The sequence below is a fragment of the Pelodiscus sinensis genome, chromosome 19 (assembly GCF_049634645.1).
Source record: "Pelodiscus sinensis isolate JC-2024 chromosome 19, ASM4963464v1, whole genome shotgun sequence".
Lineage (NCBI taxonomy): Eukaryota > Metazoa > Chordata > Testudines > Trionychidae > Pelodiscus > Pelodiscus sinensis.
Window position 1 is genome coordinate 6,063,844 of NC_134729.1, and position 24,446 is coordinate 6,088,289.

Here is a 24,446-nt window from a genome sequence, read left to right on the forward strand (position 1 = left end):
AGAACGGCTCTTCTGAAAGAGGTTTTTCTGAAATTTGGCCCAGTGTAGATGGGCCAAATTTTGGAAAAGCTTCTTCTGAAAAAACAATTGGAAAAAGGTACGCAAATCATGCAGCGCAATTTGTGTACCTTTTTCCAAGAAAAAGCGGCAGTCTATATGCAGCCTTACCTGCAGCACTCGACTCATCCACTGAAAACTGTCCTCTTCGGAAGCATCCGGTCGCTGCTCTGCCACCACCACGATCCTGTCATCGTAGAACACCGAGACTGAAAACACAGCAATCCTGAGGGAAAGAGAATGCAGACTGATTGGGAACACAAGTCCTGGAGATCCAAGGAAAGAGACTGACTGTGTTCTAGCTAGGGAACAACTGCAAAAGCTTGAGGGGCAAGGGGGAAAAGGTGACAGTCAAATTGAAACCACAGCTTCCTGGGAAGGTAAAGGACAGCCGGCCAGATAAATGCGTACTCCCACTCTGCAGACAAGCTTCCTACATGCACACAGTCATTCTACCCTTCTGCTCCAGCCATGAGCTCCTCCTTCGAGCTAAATGCTAAGTATGCCAGGATAGAAAAGGGTAAACTGTTCCAAAACACCTACCTGGCCTAGCAGCCTGACTCCTACAGGCCTTTGCAGGGATGTGGGATCCATTTGAAAACTCTCCACAAATCTTAAATAAAACCCAAGCTCTCTGGGAAGGAGACCCAAACCAGCTGGTTGCAGACCAAGAGCCAATCACTAATTATTGGGGCTGAGGAAGAAACATTCCCTAGCAACCGTGATCCCAGAACTCCCCTCTGCAGGGTTCTTGCATCTCCCTCTGAAGTAGCTGGTGATGAATATTGTCGGAGAGAGGATACTGGATTAGTCAGACCCCAGCCTGATCCTATGTTGCCACCACTATGGAGACTGAATAGTCAAGGAAACATTTTCTATGACTGAAGCCAAAAAGTAGCCCAGTCAAGAAAAAACAACAGGCAGCCCACAACATAACCGCACTGTCATGTATTATTAGGAGACACAGACAAAGCCTGAAAAGAAACGAAGCTGTTTCCGTTACCACTAACCTTCCTCTGTAGACTGTCTTTATTGATTCAACTGCTAATCCAGTTGCAACGATGTCATCAGCATTGTGTCTGCGCCCACTAACTGTCAGCAAGCCATCCATTTTCCCAACCACAAACACCAAGCTCCCCTGAAAGGTAAAGGACACACATGCTTAGATGCCTTTGCTGGGTCATGCATCTTTCTTTAGTGATTGCTTTTGTGCATCATTAGTTCAAACACATTTGTTATCAATAGACCCCACAGCACTTTCTTTTCTGATTGGATTCTATGAGGGGGAATTTGGATAAAGACTTCTACATTATTCTACAACTGCAAAAGTTTAAATCAATTATTGAACCAAACACTATAGCACATTGCACTAGAATTGGGAAACAAAATTACTTCAAATTTTCTGTCTTAGCCTATAAAGAACTATGGATGGATTTCTACCTTGCAAGATGACAACATACTTCAAAATTTAGAGGTTTTTTATGAACAGACCATCATGTCACAAACATGGACAATTTATTTTGAAATTTCCTCTTTAACAGTGTGGGCAGGGCCAAAAGAAGAATAAGGAAGCTGGTAAAACTCCAGCTATTCCCCATGGGTCTTGCGCTACTGCCGGATAGTGTTAGCCTCAGAGGCTCACTGTGGCCCTCCACATAGCCGCTTTCTCTTCATTCAAGGCAGGAACCACAGCCTGCTGAATCATACTTATCACAGGCCATAAGTTTGGGTAAAATCCCCTCTGGAGTCCTGATCTCCCTTCTCCAGGCAGAGGTTGAGATGTCCTGGGGAGATTGGGGGAACCTGAGCCCATCCACTACTCTGGATTCCAGCCCAGGGACCCTATGGCACCAGCAACAGGCAGGGTTACTGCCACTCTCAATCTGGCAGCTTTTCCCTGGGCCACGTCCCTAAACAATCCCCCCCGGTACCTGCTTACCAGTGCTCCACTCACACAGCTCCTTCACACAGGCACTTCCGCCTTCCTGCCACCTTACTCCTGGGGAGCTAGTGCAAGACTGGAGACTGCTTTCAAGATAGCTCCCAGTGGTATTGGCAGCAACCCCCAGCTGCTGCTTCTGATACAGAGCCAACCTTAATTGGCTGCAGGTGTCTACTCAGCCTATAACTTCTAGCAAGCTCTAATTGACCCCAGGTGCCTGTCTGATTATGCTGCAGTTAGGTTTTGGCCTTTCCTTTACTCAGGGAAAAGAAAGATTCACCCCAACACCAGCATTTCTCCCTTCCATCAGTGCGCAGCAGCCAGCTCATCTGGGTCTGTCACAGATGCAACTATGGGATTGTGAAAAACTTGAAAGAACTATGCCTGCTACAGCTAAGTAAAGCTCAGAGGTTTGGCACACAACTCCGACAGTGAGGCTGTGTGAGGGCAATGTTTTGGAAAACAAGAGTTACTACTATGGAAAGCAATCCACCTGCCCCAACATTTACAGTTTAAGTTACCAGTTCTTAACAGTATGCGCTGGTCACCAACTGCTTTTCTTTTATGCATTTTAAGCCATTAATAGTGACATGAAGATAAAACCATGAATCCAAGCATGGAAGTTACATGACGTACAGGTCCAACAAACCCCATCAAGCCTGAACGGACAAATGGCACATCGCCCACTGGAGAACCAGAAGAGTTGACAGGGATAACCTGGAACAGAAGACAGGCCACTGAGAGAGTTGATTCTCTTGTACTGGGACACACAAATTCCCCGCCCCGTCACCCCGTCCCCCCCACACCCTCCTAACCTCACCACATCAGTGTGCTGCAGCAAGAGTTACTCTAGATGCAAAATTAAATAAATAAATCCCCTACAGCTACTGGATTTTAAGGATGTTAAGAGTCAGGTAACTGACTAATTGAGCAGTTGATACAAATTATATCGACTACATGATTAGTTGATAAGGGAAGGCACTCTGTCCCAGCTTACACCGGTCCAGGAGTTACCCCCACTGTGGCTCTGCATTTAAATGTAGTAGGAGTCGGACGCGCAGGCAGCCTGACTCCTACTACATTTAAACTGCAGAGGGGGTAGGTCCTGGATCGGCACAAGCCAGGAAAGAGCCGGGACCACTGAAGCTTTGCATTTTTAAATGTAGAGCTGCAGCAGCCCTGTCTGTGGTCAGCCCTGGTCACCAGGAACAGGGCAGCCCCTGTTCACAACACCTGGGCTGGCTGCGGGCAGAGGCTGCTTCAGCAGCAGCCCCAGTTTGTGGCAGCAGCCTCTGTCTGTGGTGGTGAGGGGAAGCTCCCCACTGAGACACTCTCGAACATAACTACTTCATGGCAGCCTCCCCTAACCCCTGCCTCTGACAGAGACAGCAGCATGGGGGGCAGGAGGTAGGCAGCACCATGGAGACAGTGCTGGGGGGGAACCGGCTTTTAAGCCACCTCTCCCCAGCACCAGCTCTTGTCCCTCCCCCCTCTCCCTCTTTGCTGCTTCTTATACAAAAGCAGCAAGGGGGACAGAGAGAAAGCAAGTAGCCGGCTACTCGCTTACATCTGTACTGTATTTTCCTCTGCAAAGTCTCCAGTTATAGCACAGTGTCCCACTGGCTCCCACCTGCCACCTCACTCCTGGTGACTGCTTTTAAGGCAGCTCCCAGCATGCACTGGCTACCACCCCCTACTGCTGCCTCTGATACACCAGGAGCGGGGCAGGACCCTGTGTTTAACCGTGAACTTTAACCAATAGTCTCAGGTTTATAGGTTAACATTTACATATTTACACTTTCATATCCCTAACTGGACTGAATATCGCTATGCTACCAGAACCCTGAATAACACCCAGATTTCTCTTTAACATGCAGATGAGGAGTCTTACTGGCAAAAAGACAGCATAAACTGAATTAGAGCAAATACTGGACGTCTGATTCTCCCATTCTTGCAGGAAACTAGTAAATTTATCTGCATTAGAAACTCTTGCTGCTGTCATTATTACTGCATGGTGGAAAATCTTAGCAAAAAGGAGTGTAGGCAATTCCTAATTATAACAAGCCTTCCCGGAAAAGGTTTCCCCCAAACGTAATGCCCAAATATTAACCCTATTGCTTGTTATAGAAATCAAGTGTGTCTGCAGTAAGATCAATTCTACACAGAAGGCAGGAGATCCATGGTGTCCAACATGCTAGCCACATGTGGCTAGTTGGCTTGAACAATGTTGCTATTTGGCGAGTTGAGTATGACTAGTTCTCTATAGTGGCCACTACTGCTTCAGAACTGGCTGGACACCACAGCAGTAGATGAAAAGTCAGCAACACAAGAGAAAGTAAAAGTCTACCATATGATACACACCTCAAACGTGTTCTTTGTCACCCCAGCCAGTCCATAATACATCATCCCTCCTGTTCTGGAGCTAACACAGATTTCACCAATCTCATCTGTTTTACAGAGTTGAGGAGATCCATCAGGTTTCACAATGCACATCATTCCTAGAGCAAAGCACACATCATTGCATAACTTAAGCATAAAAATTGTCTGATATATTTAAGTTTGAGGAACAAGTAACATTTTAGAAAGTGATGGCGAGTAAATGTAGTGAATCCTGAAGCTGAATATACATGGGCCTTTCATCAGGCTACTCCCTCCTTAAATTAAGGGTTTCACCATCAGCCTGGGTGCTATGTGGATCAGTGGCAAAGTTTACACTGCCACAGAGTGTAACACAAAGGAATATGCTTCTGAATTTGTGTGGGTTCAGTAATAACTTACTGAAAATCAGGACTTCTAGTGAGACAGGGCCTGCCATAAGGATCTTAACATGCTTTACAAACTCTAGACCCTTCAACCCCCTACAAAGGTGTAAAGGATTCTGTCCATTTCACAGATAGGTAAGATAAAGTGAGGAAAAGCTAAGCAGCTGCCCCCGCAACTCACACATCAGCTGAAGAAGAAGTAACAGAAGTGAAGGTTGAGATTCCAGAGGCTGCACTCCCAACTGCCTACTCTAACAGCTATGTGCATGCCATCTGCCAAGGGGTATTTATGGAAATACCAGGCCCCCCGCACTCTCACCTCCTGGCATCACATGGCCAACATCCTGTACTGTGAGAGCAGAGTTTTTGTCTTCAGTGTTCACTCGAATGACACTGTAACTTAACCCATTCATGGACAGAATGGCTCTTCCGGGCAAGGGTGCTCCTGGGACACCAGGCCTTTGAAGGAAGCAAACCAATATGATAAAACATCAGTAAACACATCATCCTTAGATCTCGACAGGGAACACATCCTCACAGTGACATCAGGATGCTTGTCTGTGCTACTAAAATCCCATTTTATAACTGCGTTCATTTGGGGGAGAGGAAGGAACACCAACTGGGAGCGCTACACTGTTCAGTGAGTTGGAAAAGCTTAGTCCTGAGCCAATGCAAGTATAGGGAAAGCCAGCCAAAACCCTGTGGAGCAGCTCCTCCATCTGGTCATGGGTGTAATCTATTGGAGGTGCCAGGTCCTGGACTGGCCAGCTATTGCTTTGTTTACTGCATGGAGGGTCAACGGACAGGAACAGAGTATGGGAATGACTGCTTTCCCCAAAGCAATGTGAGATGCTCTCTCGGAAAAGCACTGCTCCACGCCAGCTATTGCTGGCAAAAGTGAGAAAATAAACACTTGCTTCTCCCAGGTGCTGCTTTGCTACCAACTTCTAACTGTTTGACAATTAAGAACAAATTCTCATAACTTGGGAGAGAATTCTTCAAGGCCCTGATTCAATCAAGCACTAGACATGCATCACCACAAGCATATAGGAAGCCCAATGACCACTGGATGCACATGAACAACATTAGCTGGGATTACCAAATACAGCACATGTCACAATATTTGTAAACACACACTGCTATTATTTAAAGGAACGCTGGCAAGTCTTATCTGTCCAAATATTTAGGCTGAGTTAAATAAAAGGAAGATTAATAAAATATTTCCATGATTATTTGTTTTTTTTTTAATTTCCATCGGAACAGTTTTGTTTTGTAACTCAAATATTTCTCCAGCTGCAAGTTCCTAAAAGTGAAACTAAACATTGTCAACAAAACAGAAACAAACTATTCCCTATTTCTTGCTTTCAGCTGAAAATGCAAAGAGTAAACAAATAGTAAAATGTTCAAGTGAAACTCAGTTTCAATAGTGTCAAGAATTATTTGCAACGTAGGAAAGGAAATTATTGGAAAATAATTTTAACACATCCCTTTAAACACAGACATAGGTTAGCAGGATGCAGTATATATCAGTACCTCCGTATTGCTACAGTCATTGCTTCTGGAGATGTGGCACAGGGACAGATTGCCTCAGGTTTAAGCCCATGGCTCTGAAACAGACTCAGGAAAGCATCGCATGAGGAAACTGACCCTGGAAGATAAGAGAACATTTCAAACAGTTTCTGAAACTGAAAAAAAAGAATTATACTTAGAAATGACATGGAAATAAGCAGCATATTTTTATTTTGTGATCTTGTGACTTACAGTCTCATTTATAACTAAGCTTATATTTTTCAAAAGTAATTTAGGCACTAAGGAGCTTAAGTGAGTTATTCAAAGTCAATGGGACTTGGAGTTCTAAGTCATTGGAATAAAATTTCTAAAACGTCCAAAGTATACTTTAATCACCTATAAAGTAATAATACTCCAGTACCTCGTTATTTAACGATAATGGTGTGCTGTATTTCTGTAATCCTGGACATACTAAAAACGTTTTTGGGAAGAAATGTACAAAAGATAATGTACTAAACAAGATAACGAATCATATTATTAGGATAAACTTAAAAAAACAACAAATGGTCTGGTAGCACTTTAAAGACTAACAAAACACGTAGATGGTATCATGAGCACAGCTACCATCTACATATTTTGTTAGTCTTTAAAGTGCTACCAGACTATGTTGTTTTTTAAAGTTTATCCTGTACCGACTAACTTGACTTCCCCCTGAAGCTTCATATTATTAGGGAAAGCCTCAGAATAGAGACTCATTTAAGGGTTTGATCAAATGCTGTCTCTGTAAAAAAAGTCAACTTTCCAACCACATTATTTTAAACAACTTCTAGATTATCTTTCAAAAAAGTAAACAAGATATTTATTCACCTAACACAACACTAAGGGGAACAGAGCTGACCAAATCAAAAAGCTTCAGAGGGGTAGCCAAGTTAGTCTGTAACAAGAAAAACTTAAAAAACAACCAATAGTCTAGTAGCACCTTAAAGACTAACAAAAGATATAGATGATATCATGAGTTTTCGTGGGCAGAGCCCGCTTCTTCAGATGACCGGAGCGTTGGAAGTTCAGATCCAAGAAAACTCAAGAAGATACTTCAAAGTAATATTTTGTTGGCTAAGGCCCAAACAATCTCCCAGTATGTTCCAGAGTTTTTAACTCAGGGAATAATGACAAGACTGTAACATCTTTCCTATCTCGCACATAACAGCGCACATCCACTGGCTCCACTTCCTACCACTGTGCAAATCCAAAAGAGCCCTAATTGTATTCAAACCTCACCCTCCAGCCAGCGCCATCTGGACATTCAGCCCCATAATCACCAGCACGTGATGAAGACCTGTGCTCATTTGTTTCAACCCCATTTATAAAATCCTCCTCCCTGTGTGCAATTCAGAACCACTCCATAACCCACCCCTACATTGTCATCTCACGTGCCTATTGCAGTTCTCTTGCCTGCTAGACAAATCACTCCACTATCCTTCTAATTTTTCTGCCAGAACTCCCCATATTACATACCAGAGCATCCAGCTGCCCCCACTGCCCAGCCAAGTTCTCTGTTGAAGGGACACCAACAAATTAATACAAATCACCCTTCATGGCTACTTCCTGCCATTGACTGTTTAGGGAAAAGGAGTCCCTGTGCATTCCCTGTTTGTGTATTTGAGACCCAACTGGTAAGATTTTGAGGGATTTTGGCATCATGAAGTGCCCTCTGAAGTCAGGTCATTTGACAGCACAAGCCTAGAACCAACTGAGGGACTCTGGGGTGGATGTGGTAAAGGATTTCAGGTTCCCTTGTGCTTGGAGCACGAAGGCCTGCCTTTCTGGATGGTTAGACGGCTGCCTTAGTTTACTCCAGATAGAGGTCAGTACCCAGAAGTGACTGATCAGAGGGATCTCTCTCATGGCAGCCATGGGAGGGAATACTCACAGGGATTAGCACCATCAGTTACAATCAGCATCCGCAAGGAACTCAAGCTAATATCTCTTTGGTCCCGATGAGCCATCATGGCCCAGTGCAGATCTCGACACTTCACTAAAGCCACCTTTGCTGCAAACAAAGGGAACAAACGTAGTTAGCACAAATAAAACCATTCCCTGAATACTTTTTCAGTGACGCTGCAGGGGCCTAACACAGTACGTTCCCATTAAGACAAGTATCTTCAGCTCATGGCCCCAAACCCTTTTGCCCATTGGAAAGTGAAGTAAAATGGGTTGCAGGGATGAAACACTCCTCTCCCACGGAAGGTGAAGGTAGGGCAGCCACACTGCCAGGTCAAAGCTGCTGCTATAGCCTTCCACACTAGGCTGAGTGACTGGCCCTGTGTGTGTTCCAGCCAGAGGCTGGGGTTAGTGGCCCCGCCTACCAGCATCATAAAAGCTTGTCAATTCCCCATCAGCTCTCTATGGCCTGCCCTATGCATACTCAGAAAAGAAACCAGGGTTTTGGCCCATTTGGTCTGTTTCTGACTAGCCACCAGGCAGGCTCTTACACTTTAAACAGAAGTGCAGTTTGTGTTCCCCACAATTGTTCATCTGGAAAGCAACATGCTAGAACCTAAGCAACGCCAGTGTTACCTTTGTGGGTATGAACTCTCTGCACCCAGGAGAGTGGGCAGGTTTTCATCACGGAGTAGGGCACGCTGAGGGTGTGCAGCTTGTTCATTACATTCTGGAAAACAGAGTGAGATGTGTGGGAAAGGGCCAACAAAACACAGCCAATACAAATCAGAGATGGGAGTCCCCTCTGCCCTTCCCAATGCCTGGTTAAACGTGTACTTCATTCAAGTGGTGCTTTCAAATATTAACTGCAGGAAGATGAAAATAAGAGAAAAACGGTTATTGCCCTCTTGTAGTTGCTGTTCTTTCTGTTCATTCCAATTAGATGTTCGCACACCCTGTGCACGGACATCAGCTTTTTTCCTATAACCGCATCCATCGTGTTAGCCAGGGAACCCCCTGGAATGGTGCCAGCATTACATGCGACATATGACTCTGCTGACCTTGGTTCCTTCTTTCTGGCTACTCCAACAGAGGGGAAGGAGGGTGGGTATTAGAATGGACATGAACACATGTTAAAGAACAACAGTTCCAGGAGGGCAGTAATGGCTGCTGCTGCTTCTTCTTCTTCAAGTGTTTGCTCATGCTGATTCATGTGGAATGGGTGGTGATTGCGGGTGCAGGGGAACCAGCTAACTTGTGGCATTTACAAATACAGTCCGTAATCCACGAGGAACTATGTTGGAAAGAAGCAGGGAGGCCCTTCATGCAGTCTGCAACAGACAAAGAGTTGGGATGACTTCCTGAAGGGCTTTGTATGCTCGATGTAAAAGGCAAGCGGCCTGCAAACGTTCAGTGCATGCAGCAGCTGCTGCCTTGCATTAGTATGCAGCTTCGGACAGAAAACCGGGAGAAAAATGTCCTGACCCAGGTGGAATTCAGGGACCACCTCGGGAAGGAAGGTTGGGTGAGGCTTAAGCGTTACTTTATCCTTGTGGAAGACTATATAAAGGGACTCAGATATGAGTGCTCTTAGCTCTGGCAATGTATGCTTGCTCCTTGGAGTGGCCTCTCAGCAGCCAATGTCGAAAAAGGGGTCCACATTCACTCTCCTTTTATGACTTCCTGAAGCAGCAACTTTGTGAACATACGGGGGGCTGCGGAGAAACCCAGGGAAGCACCATGAACAGGTAGGGCACTTGACTTCAAGCCAAGGAGGGATGGGCCTCCTGTGCTGGTGCTGTGTGCACGTTCATTGCTACCAGTGCCAGGGAGTGGTGCCGGGATTCCAGCAAGTCAGACTGGCACGATGTCCAGTACCAGTCCGGAAAGGGAAGGCATCTCATCATTGCAGGCTTTCCTTGGGAAGCGAGATGTCTCACCCGTGCCTCGCCTCAGTGCCTCTGCCCACAGCTGAGATTCCATAAGCTCGATTGAGTCCCTGACAGCATCAAAGGTTTCGGGCATTGATGGTGGGTGGGGGAGCTGCCTGATGCTGGACTCAACATTGTGTCGGCTACTAGAGTCACTGTTCTAAGGAGGCGGGGGGGACACCCTCTGTCACTCCTCTAGGGTACTGGGGAGGTTGAAACAGTTCTGCGGCTAAGGTTTCCTGTTGCAGTGCTGAGGCAGCAGGGGGAGAAGCTGTTCCCCCCCCAGCACTGTCTCCATAGTGCCACCTGCCTGCCCCCCACTGTTGCTTCCTTTATCAGAGGCAGCAACGGGTGAGGGGTGAGGCGGAGGGAGTGGAGGCTGCTGCGAAGCAGCCCCTGTCCATGGTGACCTGGGATGGCCAGGGGCAGCCCCTGTTCCCAGCCAGCCCCGGCCACCGCGAACAGAGTCTGCTGCCAGAGCAACCTCTGCCCAGGGCCAGCTTGAGCCACTGCAAACAGGGGCTGCTGCTGGATCAGCCTCTGTTCACGGCAGGTGGGGCTGGCCACATACAGGGGCTGCTGGACCCGGCACAAGCTGAGTCTGAGCAAGCCTGGCTCAGTCCTGGCTCGCACCAGTCCAGAACCACCAGTCGCTGCCTGGTTCTTACTACATTTAAAATGCAGAGCTGCAGTGGTCCTAGTCCTGTCCTGGCTCGGCTCATGCCAGTCCAGGACCTACCCCCACTGCACCTCTGCAGTTTAAATGTAGCAGATAACAGGCTGCCTGCATGTCTGGTTCCTACTACGTTTAAACTACAGAGCCGCAGCGGGGGGTAGCTCCTTCTGACTTCCCTTATCGACGAATCTGTTAGTTGATACAAACTGTTACGCACCTCCTAACATCCTTACCAGGCAGTGGAGAGAGGAGCTGTGGGGGAGTCACTGTCAGGCATGGGAGGACCCAGCATCCCCCACTAATAAAATGTAATAACCTAAAATAGCAACTAACAACTACAGAACAAGCTACGAACAAGACTAAGCTAAGCTAGGGTGCACTTCCAAAGCAAACGAACAGTGTCCCAACACTGCCACAGACAGTAAGAAGGAACTTGGGGGTGGGCAGGTTAGCAGGGTCATAAGTAGGGCATTATAATGGCACCACTCCAGGGGAGCTCCCTGGGAAAAAGTTTCTGATGTCTATGCAGCCAGCATGCACTTTACTAACTGGAATCAATGTGAACAAGCACTCAAAGAATTATTGCTCCTGCCAACAGATCTGCACCAACTCCAAAGGGAGTGTGTAAAGCTGGATCTGAGAATAGATGGGGCCCAACTCTTTTCCTCAAAGACACCCTCACATTATAATCAGGGAGGACTATAAAATACCCAGATTGACCATCTTTCTAGCATTCTCCCTAAAGCACTAGCTCACCGTTAAAATGGCATGCCAGAGACCTGCATCCTTCTTGAAATCCAGAACATTCACTATGGTTTCACCTGAAAGAATGAAACGTGTCAGTAAGAAATCTGGCAGATAACTGGGTAATACAACTGAATTACTAGTACTGGAATTTGCCCCTTTCCTTGCCAAGTCAAGTTAGCTCCTTCAAGCGGCCCCTGCAGAGCTCCCAAACCAGCAGGCTAAGTGTCTCCTTTCAGGCAGATGCTTGGAACGTTGAAGTTGAGGACACAATCCTTGTTTTTTCACCTTGGAATTATCTTAAACATTTAAAGATCATTGTTTTCCCTTGACAAGCTCCAAGTGCCAATTATTTCTTAAGAATTTCATACAGTACTTGGACATCATGCAAACAGCACGTACTGGTGGCATTATGCAAACAGTGAGTGTGTAGCCTAATATGTTTGCCCTTTTACGCATTATTAAATAGATTCAGAGCTCCTTTTTATGGATAATACAAAGCAAGCATACTGCGGTGTATACACAGAGCACAATAAAAAGTGTGAAAAAACACAGAGATCTACCTAAAACAAAATATGAATTCAAGGGAAGGAACATTTCAGAAAGTATCTATCATATCTAGGCTTTTATACCACACCAGTCACTAATATTGGAGCGTCCTAGCCTCCTTACACATGAGGAGTTGAGTGGAGAAAGATTACAGAGCCATCATTCAAATGCTTTGGAAGACTGACCATCAGCAGCAGTGGAAACGAATGGAATGGATCCCAAAAGGCACAAAACGAAGAATCCTGTGCAACCTTAGTAACTAACAGATGTATTAGTGTATAAGCTTTCAAGAGTAACTTCATTAACATAAGCAACTTCTTCCTTATATATACTCCTGCCTCCAAACGCCACTCCAATTCATCTGATAAAGTGAGTTTTTTACCTATAAAAGCTTATGCCCTAATAAATCTGTTAGTCTCTAAAATGCCATAGGATTTCTCATTGCGTTTGCAGATACAGATTAACACAGCTACACGTCTGAGATTTTCCAAAGGCAACACAGCTGCATATCAAACAGAAATCATGACAGCTCACTAAATACCTCTGAGATACTCAATATATGAAAAGGACCACTTTTGTAAGCAGAGTAGAGCAAAATGCTTCCTGCAGAGAGAGCTTTGTGCATCATTACTGGTAATTTCTGCCCTGAGTTTAACCAGTAACGCCCAACTGGTTTGGGGCATGGTTATCTGAGAGGTCACAGTGTATGCACTGCCAGTATGGAGGTGAGCAGAAGCAATCCAGCAGGGGCTCCTTCGAAGCACACAAAAGGCAGAAGGTGGCAGGATGTTCTTTGAAAAAGGATCCTCAAGTTTGAAACATGTGCAACACTGCCCCTTCCATCCCCCCAGTTCACCAAGACACAGATCTGTAAGCCTCCATGCATACCGCAGAACCCATCTTTAGTCCCTCTCTGTACAGGCTGTCGGGCTGGATGTGAGCTGAGGTGGAGATACTATTAATGGGTTGACCTTTGTCTACGTCTAAGCAATGACCCTGCAGTGAGCTGAGCTTTCACCCCTCCGTGTACATATCCCCCAGGTGACCCTACTCACCTTCAGAGTAGTTGCAAGCCTGAGACAGAGCCTGACAATGCGAGAGCATGGCAATCCGAGACACTGTCACCCCCATCACGCTGCCTTCCTTACTGGTCTTGTACTGGAAAGCACCAAACATAATTGAACGGGTTACTCTGGGCTCTGCACATAAAGGAGCCTGCAATGCGGTTAGGCCCTTATTAATCAGAACAAGTTTTCTCCTTAATGAATGGGGACACATTTAAAGGAAACATTGTGTCGCTGCATCAGCAGGATTCACTAGATGAGAGAACAAGTATCCACGGGAAGTAAAGGCAGGCATTGTACAGGTCAAGTCCAAAGAGAGAAAAAATGAAGACACCTGTTTGAAGGTGCTCAGGCTTAATATATTAATGCATCTTCTGAGCCCATGACCCCCTCCTTCCCAAAATAGAGACAAACTGAGAAAGGCTGGTGTCACCCAAACTGATTTTATTTAGAGTGCAGTAGTTCCCAGTTAGTATTGCTGGGATGCACAGAGGAAGACAAGTCATGCCGTGAGAAGTGACCAATCCAAAGTGCTGCCATGTAAAAGCAGAAATATGAGAGTTACCAAGTACTGAAAATAATTAAATGGACTGAATTAAAAGGTGAGCACGGGGACCCCACAAGCTAAAGGCTGGACTATGCCAAGCCTGCCAGTATTAAGCCTTAGCTAAGATGTGTTGATACCCTCATGCGAGTAACTCTACAGCGTTGTCAGATTAAGCCACTTGCTGGTCACCACACACATGGTATCTGAACTGCTTCACATTTTGAGTCTTCCTCTACATTTTGAGCAGCAAACAAAGCCACAAACTAATCCATGACTGAAAACAAGCATCACAGAAAGTTATACATGACCAAAGTGTGTTGTTTCAGCAAGAAATTGATGAGGTTGGCTCAGCTCATGAAAAGTGCTAACACTTTAATGGATTCTATCCATTAAATTCAATCCAGAGAAGCTCATGTCTGACACTTCATTCACTGCCCACCTCAATATATGCCGGCTCAGTTCCTGCAGCTGAGATGTTGGGCTGCCAGTCCTTCGGTGACTTGGAGAGATATTTTGAGTCCGTCACAACCCATTTGAGTCTGGGCCAACCTAGAGCAAAAACCAAAGGCAGCCTTAAGACCTGTTTTTCTGTTGAAACAATCTACATTCATTTGAAATATACATGTGATCATTTGCCCACTTCACTTAAGGCTTGTTTTCCTAGCAGTAAGGTTAAATAAGCAAAATGCAAATGCATTTGAGAGAAATGAACAGCTTTACAACCAAAGGTGATTTGGACTTGACAGGGTTTACTTCCAACACAACCACAGGGACCACTTGTTAGAAAACGACGTGCCATGTAACTTGAGCTGATAATCTGATATCACTTAACAAGAGGAACTCTTACGCTTGGGTTTAGGTAGAATTATCAGATGAATACAAACATACAAATCAACCCAAGATGGATCACTAGCTAGACAACTCATCCCTCCGGCTATGAACCAGTACATACGGGGCATGCATGGAGGGGTGGGCTCCTTCCCCTACTCGTGAACTGACCCAGTAATGTTTCTCAATACAGCTCTGGTTTGATTTTTAACTCTTGAAACGCTGCTGAACTAGGGATGCAAGAGTGTAGTCGATTAATCAATTAACCAATAAGCAAAAGCTTATAGGTTAATGCTATAGACTACACACATTCCACCTGATTCCTGTAAATTTTTTAGCAGGCTGGCCAGCAGCCCATCTTAGTCCTGGCTCCCACCAGCTCCAGCACCTACCCCTGCTGTGGCTCTGCATTTAAAGTATATTAGGAGCCTGATGAGCAGGCAGCTTGACTAAGTTCCAGCTTGCACCCAGTCCGTGAACTCAGAACCACCCTCCAAACAGTGGCTGCTGGTTTTTAAATTGGGTCCTTTCACGGACTAGCTCCCGCTTGGCACCCCCAAGAAGGGGGCTGCTGGCCCCACCCCTAGAGACTATAGAATAGTCAGGTAACCGATAAGAATTCATGAGGTTAATGGACCATTCAATTGACTACTATTTAACATCACTATGCTAAACTTGTTCTAGGAGAATGCTGGTTTACAAAGTAGTCTCCTCCTAATCTTCCTTGCAATGCATGAGCAGTGTCAAAGACAAGCACAAGTTTGTGCCTCAGTGGTGCAAGCAATGCACAGTCCCAGACAAGGTGACGACCCCACTGCAAACCTTGCTCATTCAACCAATAGAAGAGTGGAATAGCACATGGCTTTTGACTTCTAATAACTTGTTTTAGAGTTCATCTCTGGGACCAACTGGTCAAAACAGAAGTGTGACAGAACTAACCTTTAAACTGCACAATTTCCCCGTTTTGGGTTTTTGGCAGCCCCTTTAGACAAACCTCAGTAGTGAGAGCCAAAGCGATGCCACAGCTCCCCAAAAGGAAGCCAATCTGCTGACCACCAGCATCCTGAAGAAAAAGAAAATAATTACTGTGAGTTCCAGAGGACAGGAGAGTATGAAGCCAACCCTTACCAAAATTCAAGGCATGGTAATACTCTGGTAGCTGGATGGTAACATTACAGACCACACTGGGAAATACATTGTTTCATCTTGTTTATCCCAAGAGTGTCTGGCAATGGTTTGAAACTCAAATGACAACCACAGTCTGGCAGTGATTATATGGATACAGTCACATATTAACATGCTCTAGAAAACAGTATATGCATCACAAAGGCAAGCTGGATATAATGTGGACTCTCATGACGACAGAATTTGTTCCCCAGGGCAGGCTGAGCAGCTGACACAGACCTATTTCTGTGAGCTAACAAAAGTCTGCAGAAAAATGAGAACTTATTACAAAAATATGGACGATTACTTAAAGTGATGCCTAGGAAGTCTGTTCCCTTCACTTAATTCTGAGATCCAGATATCAAGTGGGAAGACTGCTGGAAAAGCTCCTGATTCTCAAAGGAAAAACAATAAAACAACCCCCCCCCCAAAAAAAACCCTGATGATGTTGCACTAGCATAACCATAAATGGCCAGAGGTGAAAGGTAGAGATTTCAATGGTGAAACAGGCTTGCTCGGTTGCACGCGAGTGTACAGCCATTGAACTCACTTGGTTTATTTTCACTAAGAAAAGCACTGCCTCCTCAAACAAAAATGAAAGCGATTATGTAAAGAAAATATTAAATGTCCTCTGTCCCCCTTCACTCGACCCATTAACCCTACTGCACAACGAGAAAAGCACAGGAATGAGAAGCTGATCAAGTGACCTGACTGGCCAAATATTAGGCTTTAATTTGATATTTTGATTGCCACAGCAGTTGTCATGTTGAGGCTGCAAAGCAAAGCTCTAGAAACCAACAGTATTACCAGACTAATTAACCGTTTCATTACCACCACTCTTGCTGTACAGTTGCCATTATTACGTTACCATAGTTTCCTCATGAAATTCTATGGTTTCACAGCTTTTAGAATAGCATTAATTAGGCAACATTAGAGCAGAAAAAGCCCTTCTGGGAGCAGAGATTATACAGCAAGAGGCGACTGTCAATAAGGCTCTGTTTTTCAGAGAAGCAGAGCACTTATCACTGACACTGAAGTCAGAAGGGAGCTGCAAATGGTCATCTCTGTTGGAAATGAAGCTCCTACATTCTTATCAGAAGGGAGATTAACAAGCACATATGGAAACATTCACTCTGTTACAGACACATGTCCACCACAGTGTCTAAGGAAATCCACCTCTTCAGCAAAATTCTTCCAAGGCAGCCAATTTTTTCCAGTTTTAGATTCTGAAATGTCAGGTACCTATGATTCCCGCACACTGTGCTGGGACAGAAGAACTGCTAAAGCCACATTGGTCACTACTGAAACACTATCAAAGCAGAGGCTGATGGTCTGATTTGGTTTTCATCCCACATCAGCCTATCATTCCTCTAAGATGCGTCAACGTTACCTTTCTGGTAAGAGGTACCTCTATAGGCACTGGGATCACTTCCGCTAGCAGACAGCCATAAAACGCCACCATGAACATGACTGGGTCATTGTTGGGGTAAACAAGAGCCACCTACAATTCACAGAAGTATCTGGTTAGAGAAGTAACTTAAAAAAAACAATAGTCCCACAGCATCTTAGGAGCAGCATTAAAGCTGTTTAATTCAACGAAAAGAATGAAGGTCAACTCAATGGCTGTTCCCTTTTACACCCCATAAAGTAAAAATGTTGCCAAAAAATCCACTGACCTCCCTTTTGTCCTAACACATGAAATACTAAATTATGGTTAGCAATTAAAAATTTGTGAAAATCAAATTCTGTTTAGAGCAAATGCGTAGATGGTAGAAACCTGTTTAATGCAGAAACTCTTTCCATAAAGAGTTTACTTCTTTACAGTTATTTCTACAAAACCACCCATGATTTTTATTCTTGAAGTGTGTTCATTTCACAGTTTTCCCTGTTACCTGTTCTTACTAGGCCTGTTAAATTGCAATTAATCAGCTAATCAAGTAGCCAATGGAATTTCCATCGACGACTACTTGACTAGTCGATTGGGAGGGAGGGCCATTTGCTACACCTGCTGCAGCTCTGCAGTTTAAATGTAGGAACCGGACGCGCAGCAGCCTGGCTCCTACTACATTTAAATTGCAGAGCCGCAGTGGGGTTAGCTCCCGGGGCACTGGTGCAAGCCAGGACTAAGCAGTCCTGGTTTGTACTGGCTCTGGGACTGCTTCACCTCCGTGTCCCCTCCTGCCCAGTGGGGTGGGGTGGGGAAACCAACTTTTAAGCTGGCTCCCCCCAGCACCGGTTCCTGCTTTCCCCTCACTTGCCTCTGACAGAGGCAGCAAGGAAGGCGGGGAAAGTGAGTAGTTGACATTACTACCCGATAAGCATATGCTTATCTCAAGGGTGGGCAAAAGGGCCTCCATGGGCTGGATCGGGCCCATCAAGTGAGTTGATCTGGCCTGTGAAGGCCCTGCCACCCCCAATTTATTCCAGATCAATCAGAGCTAGGGGAGCTGCACGAATTCTACTCCCGCCCTGCAAGGAGTGCATGGTGTAGTAAGTTGAGGTCAGTAACATGGAGTCAGCAGGCCTAAATAGAGGCCTATAACATGAAAACAGCAACAGGCCTGCAATCTAGTGAGCAAGACTTTGGTTCAGTAACAGGAGCCAAGAAAGAGGCCCTATTGATAACTGTGCGATTGTGTAAGTTAGGTCGAGCATGGAAGGACACAGGGAAGCACTGGGTACAGACTGTAAGCCAAAGGGGAGTAATGGAACATCTTAATAAGAAATGTCTTGGTACAAAAACTCCCTAAAAACTAATGCACATACCAACCTAGGTTCAGGACCGGGTTGGAACTGACAGCATGAAGGACAGTAAGCAAGCCCCCCTTCCGTAAGGTGAGGGGTGGTAACTAGGCAACAGAGGGTGGTAACCTGGTACGTAAAGAAATTATGTAAGTTGTTTGTACCTGTCTATAAAAGGACACCGCAGAGGGTGCTCTCCGGCCGACCTTGGGGGGGGGGGGGCACACTAGGCGCCTGAACGGCAGGTGTCATTGCCTAAACTTACAGACTGCACAGTAGATTAACTTTAACTAACTGCTGTTAATATTTGTTATATGGCAATAGGCCTGCCTGGTGTTGGTACCTTGTCAACGCAGGCCATAGTGCCCAGTGGTGTAACATTGTACTGATCTCTGTTACCAACTGGTAGAGCTTCGCATTTGACAATAAACCTGCTCGATTGATTTCAAACCTTGCCTGCATCTGTCGTTTCCGGGGCCTCTCAGAGATCTCTTGTGTTGACCCAAGTGCACGGGGTCTAACACTCTAGATAAAGGGAGTACCGATTGTTACGCTCGCAGCCGAAAGTTTATCAACGGAGTAGAGGTCCTGTCAGGAGCGCGCCAGGACAGCCCTGACCAGACGATGTTGACACTGACAGTCCAGACCACCGAAGGTACCGAGGTACGAGAACACCAAGGTACGACACATGGCACTTAGAAGTACTGTGCGCTCCTGGCAGGGTGGGAGGACGCTCCTTCCAGCATGGGGTCCGGGAGGGAGGAGACTTTGCACACTCCCACCTGCCCCCAGAACAATCAAGGCTTAGGGGGACCGCACAAAGTCTCCTCCTGCTGTGCGAGGTCTCAACACTTAAAGTCAACTGCTGCTCAGCTGGCGGTGGACTTTTAAGCACAGTGCTCCCTTGCAGGGTGGGGGCAGGGAGTGAGAGACTTCACATGCTCCCCCTACCCAGGCCCTGATTGACTTGGGAGCAGCAGAGGGGAGCACATGAAGTCTCCTCCAACCCCGAGGAGCACAGGTACCTAGAGGGAATCACCAGCTGTTCAAAACAGCTGACAGTTCTCTCGTGGGAGAGGGGGGAAGGGGAGGTCGCAAAGACTTTGTGCGCTCCCCCACCCACAGACCAATCAGGGTCTGTGGGTCGGGAAGCAGGAAGTGTCCTGGCCCTGCCCCTTCCAGGATGGTCAGTGGCCACTTAAAAAATTTCTCAAGTGGCCCCCCATCAAAAATTATTGCCCACTCCTGGATTATTGGGTGGTCAACTACACCCTTACATCCCTACTTCCTACTGCATTATATCCTTGCACATGAGAAATTTTCTTTTTAGGGTGATCATCCCATGGGAATGAGCTGCAGTGATATTTCAGAGTAGGCTAGTAGAACAACTTCTCTTTACAGGTTCTTTTTTAAGTGGAGCCAACTTTTCCATTGGCCTTGCTAAAAACATCCTGTTTAGCATGATGCTGACATGACCATCAACCCTCCAATCAGAATCCAATGAGGAATTTTGGCATTTTAGTTTCATAGAATCACAGAATACTAGAACTGGAAGGGACCTTGAGAGGGCATCGAATTCTGTCCCCTGCCCTCATAGCAGGACCAAGAACTGTCTAGACCATCTCTGACAGGTGTCTGTCTAATCTTCTCTTAAATATCTCCAGAGATGGGGATTCCACAACCTCCTTAGGCAATTTATTCCAGTGTTTAACCACCCTGACAGTTAGGAAGTTTTTCCTAATGTCCATCCTAAACCTCCCTTGCTGCAATTTAAGCCCATTGCTTCTTGTCCTATCCTCAGAGGCCAAGGAGAACAATTTTTTCCCTCCTCCTTGTGACACCCTTTTAGATACTAGAAAACCGCTATCATGTTCCCTCTCAGTCTTCTCTTTTCTAAACTAGACAAGCCCAATTCTTTCAGTCTTCCCTCATAGCTCATGTTCTCTAGACCTTTAATCATTCTTGTTGCTCTTCTTTGGACCGTCTCCAAATTCTCCACATCTTCCCTGAAATGTGGTGCCCAGAACTGGACACAATACTCCAATTGGGGCCTAATCAGCACACAGTGGAGTGGAAGAATGACTTCTCTTGTCTTGCTCACAACACTCCTCTGTTTCAGAGGAAGAAATGAGACAAAGATAAACTTCATGGTCTTCAAGGCATTTTTAAAGAGCAGTCATGTATGTTCAGATTATAACATAACAGTAAGTGTTAAGAGGCAGGTAATCCTCTAATTGTGTAGTCATTACAATTTTTACCAACTACACAATTAGTTAATAACAGAAGGCTCTCTCAGTCCTGGCGTGCCCGGCTCCTACTGCATTTCAACTGCAGAGTCACGGTGGGGGTAGCTCCTTGATCTAGCATGAGCCGGGACTGATCTGGGCTTGCTCAGTCTCAGCTCACGACAGGTCCAGCAGCCCCTGTCCATACCACCCACAGACCAGGGCTGCTGTTGGAGAAGTCTCTGTTCATAGCATCCAGGGCTGGCCACGAACAGGGTTTGCTTTGCAGCAGCAGGTCCTGATAGAGGCAGAAGCGCAGGAGGCAAGTGGCACAGCGGAGACAGTGCTGGCAGGAACCAGCTTTTAAGCTGGCTCCCCCCAGCACCAGCTCCTATCCCGCTGCCTCTGATACTGACATAGCTAGGTGGGTGGGGTGTGTGTGTGTGTGGGTGGGTGTGTGCGTGGGTGTGGAGTGGGGGGGAGAATGGAACGGAGAGCAAGTAGTTAAGTAGTTGACTCAACTACCCAATAAGACTAGACTTAGCAGGCAATCGACTACTCCCATACAAGTCTGTGTGTGTGTTTACATTCCTATACATATACAGCTGTCATTAATCTTTCTATACATACATACAAAGGAAGGACAGAATTGACCCTTTTAACTAATATCAAGAGCAGCATGGTAAAACCTCTGACAAGGCACTGCTACTAAAGACAGACAATCATGTAGGGATATTTTCAGAGGCACTTAGGGGAATTACGAACATACACCCCCATAACTCTTCCAGGGACTTCTGAATAGCTCAGCCCAAGAGTTCTCTTCTTGAAGGCCGAACAGGGGTCTTTCTAGGTGGCCTGTAAACATTTCTTTAAAATAGACTGGATCCCTAGAATGAGTCATGTACTCATCTTTACTAAAAGGACAAGATTGTAATGTTCATGGTAAATGGCAAAGCAAAAAAGCCCTCTTCCTGTTACACAAGAAGAGCCAAACATTCCAAAGCTCATTACCCTGTCTCCAGGCTTTAACACAGGTTCGTTTTTCGTCCCCAGTTTATTAAGCAGCGTATAGGCCAGTTTAAGGCTTCTGCTCCATAATTTACCTAAAACAAACAAAGAAGAAGCTTGTCATCTCCACATCAACCAATCACATGGACAACAGTACTCAACTTCTAAGTAGCATTATCAGTTGCAAATCTCAGTTTTTTTTACATAGGTGATAATTAGGGACATTAGTGAGTAGTGCACTGGAGTATCCACTACTTGCTTTTCTCCCCTCCACCCCCAGTGCCTCTATGAGAAGCAGCAGGGGTGGCAGGGAGAGAACAGGAGCCAGTACTGGGGGGGGGGGGGGGGGGGGGGTGTTAGCCCCAAAGCCGCTAACCCCTCCCCACTGCCTGGATCAGTCTTAAGGATTGGTCCAGGACGCTGCACCTCTGCATTTTAAAATGTAGTAAGAGCCTGATGACTCTTACTGTATTTAAAATGCAGAGCTGCATCACGGGTGGCTCTCAGAGCCAGCACGAGCCAGGACTGCTCAGTCCAAGCTCGAGCTGGCTCCTGGACCTGCCTCTGCTGCAGGTCTGCACAGTGGTCCTTATCAATTAATCATGTACAGATTGTATCGATGACACGATCAGTCAGATAACCACAGTTTAACCATCTAGACTGGGCCAAATGTCAGAAAAACCCCTTCTTTTGGAAGTCCCCTTATTCCCTGGAAGCCAGCAGAGGGAAGGAAGTTCCCAGCATGCCACAGACCTGGCCTCTCAGGTACCATGCCGGGTGTCTGGGGGAGGGGGAGCAGCTTGCGCACTTCCTGAAACCCTGGAAGCAGCGTTCAGCTGCGGGACTCCCCTCCCACCTGCAGGAAGCCAGAGCTACCTCCATTGTCACTGGAGGTAGCGTTAGGGGATGCTTTTTCTTGGGAGTGGGGAGGGAATGGGGCGGCCCTGCTGAATGCCTTGCGATCGACTGGTCGAGCCCTCCCAATTAATGGGTTGGTGACCACAGTTCTAGAGCAAGGGTGGGCAAAACAGCCCATGGGCTGGATCCACAGCCTGCCCAGATGATTAGCATACCCTAGAATGTTAAGAGCAATGCAGGAACAAAAATACACCACTCACCATACGTCAGGGTATAGACCGGTTTTCCTGTAACATCCAGTGCAGTGAGACAGGGACATTTGGCCTGCGTGGTTCCCCAGCGCTGCAGTGCTGCTTCCAAGGCAGGAGGCCAATTACAAACAACTCCCAGTGGCTCTCCTTTCACAGGTGTCATCTGGCGCCCTTCTGGTTTGGGCTGGTTGGGGTCAGGCTGCGGGACTGAAATTACCCCATGCACATAGTTAATCCCATTTCACATACTCATAAGCAGGGAAGAGAACTGAAAAAAAATGCTGTTCCACAGACAACACAAGGCAGCCTGTACATTTATAAACCATAAACCAAAAACAAAACCCTACTGAAAACAACACATTGTCCAGCACAAACAACATTCCCCCAGGGGAGGAGATGAGAGAGAGAATAAACCACGTGTGACATGTTAGTCATGCTGCTTAATGCACAATTGGAAGACACCCAGGAACTGTATTAACGTGGCTGGTAAAAACCTATGAACTAGAATGTAATCCCACTATAATGAACCAACAAGCCATAAGTTGCTTTGAAGTTACTAATTAAGAAATACCCACATTTTCCACTGAGAAATTATTAGAGTTCAGGTGACTTTAGAAATTTGGCTTTCAAAATCCATTAACTTTCTGTAAAAGAAAGTGTATGCAGTTTGCATTAATATAGTACAGGTGAAAGGGAATGGACTGACAGCCCTGTGGAAAGTTACAGCATTCATCCATCAACTGGGAATGGATTAATATAATGACTACATTCCTACAAATGGAATTTGGCCACAGACAATCCTAGGGTGCTCTTATCACCTTTTAGTGGAAATCAGTCTCTAAGTCAACTCTGTACAACAGCATAACAAAACACATCATGTGTTTGTGCTCATTCAAATGAGCAATAAGAGCATTTCTTGCTGGTTGTTACCTTCCACGATTTCTTCAAAATCATCCACAAAAAATTCCTTCAGGGGTGGCCTTTTTGGTCGCTTCAGGGTGTTAAGCAGCTGTTGAATTTTTGTGGAGACTCTGCTACTTACAGGGACACCTGGCCGGGGAGGGAAGGGGGAGAGAATTCAGCAAATCAATAAGCTCATCATCTCTAGCAACATTAATATCTCTCTTCACAAGAAATTATTTCCCCTACTGTTCCTACCTGCCTTGCCAATGGACACAAACTTAACACTCAAGATTGGCAGTACTGGGTTTGGCTCTATTTTAACCCAGAGGGCAAAAATTGCTAGTGACTTATCTCCTCCCTTTCTAAAGTCTTGTTTTCATCTGTATTTGGTACATTATATGTGATGTGAAACATGGCAAGGAATTTAGCAGATCTTCAAAATGAATAGCAGCACTACTGTACGACTTGATCAGCAGAGGGCGTTCTAAGAACTACAAGCAACAGCACCACTTTTGCCTTAGACAGACCAGTTTACAATCAGTATGATCAGACCCACAGCACAAAATGTAGTTAAGAACTGTTTTTTCATTAGTCTCTCCTTAGTTTATATGGATTCCAATACAACAACATTTCAAAAGCCACCCTTACCAGCTGCACCTTCAACATGAGGTCAGATGCTAGAGTGAGATAAAGGCTCCTTTGAAAATCCTACCCAAAGAAATTAACAGTTTCCCTAAGCATGACT

At 45.8% G+C, this 24,446-nt stretch overlaps 1 protein-coding gene across 3 annotated transcripts in view; it reads right to left on the minus strand.

Moving 5' to 3' along the window:
• DIP2B (disco interacting protein 2 homolog B) overlaps window positions 1-24,446 on the minus strand; it is a 170,839-nt gene that overhangs the window by 23,132 nt on the left and 123,261 nt on the right. For 2 of the 3 annotated variants that reach the window (XM_075902045.1, XM_075902043.1), the window contains 16 exons: window positions 23,729-23,848; window positions 22,808-23,005; window positions 21,693-21,784; window positions 17,105-17,215; window positions 15,490-15,613; window positions 14,162-14,271; window positions 13,167-13,269; window positions 11,575-11,639; window positions 8,848-8,941; window positions 8,201-8,320; window positions 6,295-6,409; window positions 5,081-5,220; window positions 4,361-4,497; window positions 2,636-2,716; window positions 1,068-1,195; window positions 169-283 (listed from right to left, as the gene is read on the minus strand). In XM_075902045.1, coding sequence (XP_075758160.1) covers window positions 169-283; window positions 1,068-1,195; window positions 2,636-2,716; window positions 4,361-4,497; window positions 5,081-5,220; window positions 6,295-6,409; window positions 8,201-8,320; window positions 8,848-8,941; window positions 11,575-11,639; window positions 13,167-13,269; window positions 14,162-14,271; window positions 15,490-15,613; window positions 17,105-17,215; window positions 21,693-21,784; window positions 22,808-23,005; window positions 23,729-23,848 — 1,853 coding nt within the window. The remainder of the gene's footprint in view (window positions 1-168; window positions 284-1,067; window positions 1,196-2,635; window positions 2,717-4,360; window positions 4,498-5,080; window positions 5,221-6,294; window positions 6,410-8,200; window positions 8,321-8,847; window positions 8,942-11,574; window positions 11,640-13,166; window positions 13,270-14,161; window positions 14,272-15,489; window positions 15,614-17,104; window positions 17,216-21,692; window positions 21,785-22,807; window positions 23,006-23,728; window positions 23,849-24,446) is intronic. The other variant, XM_075902044.1, reaches the window with a different exon arrangement.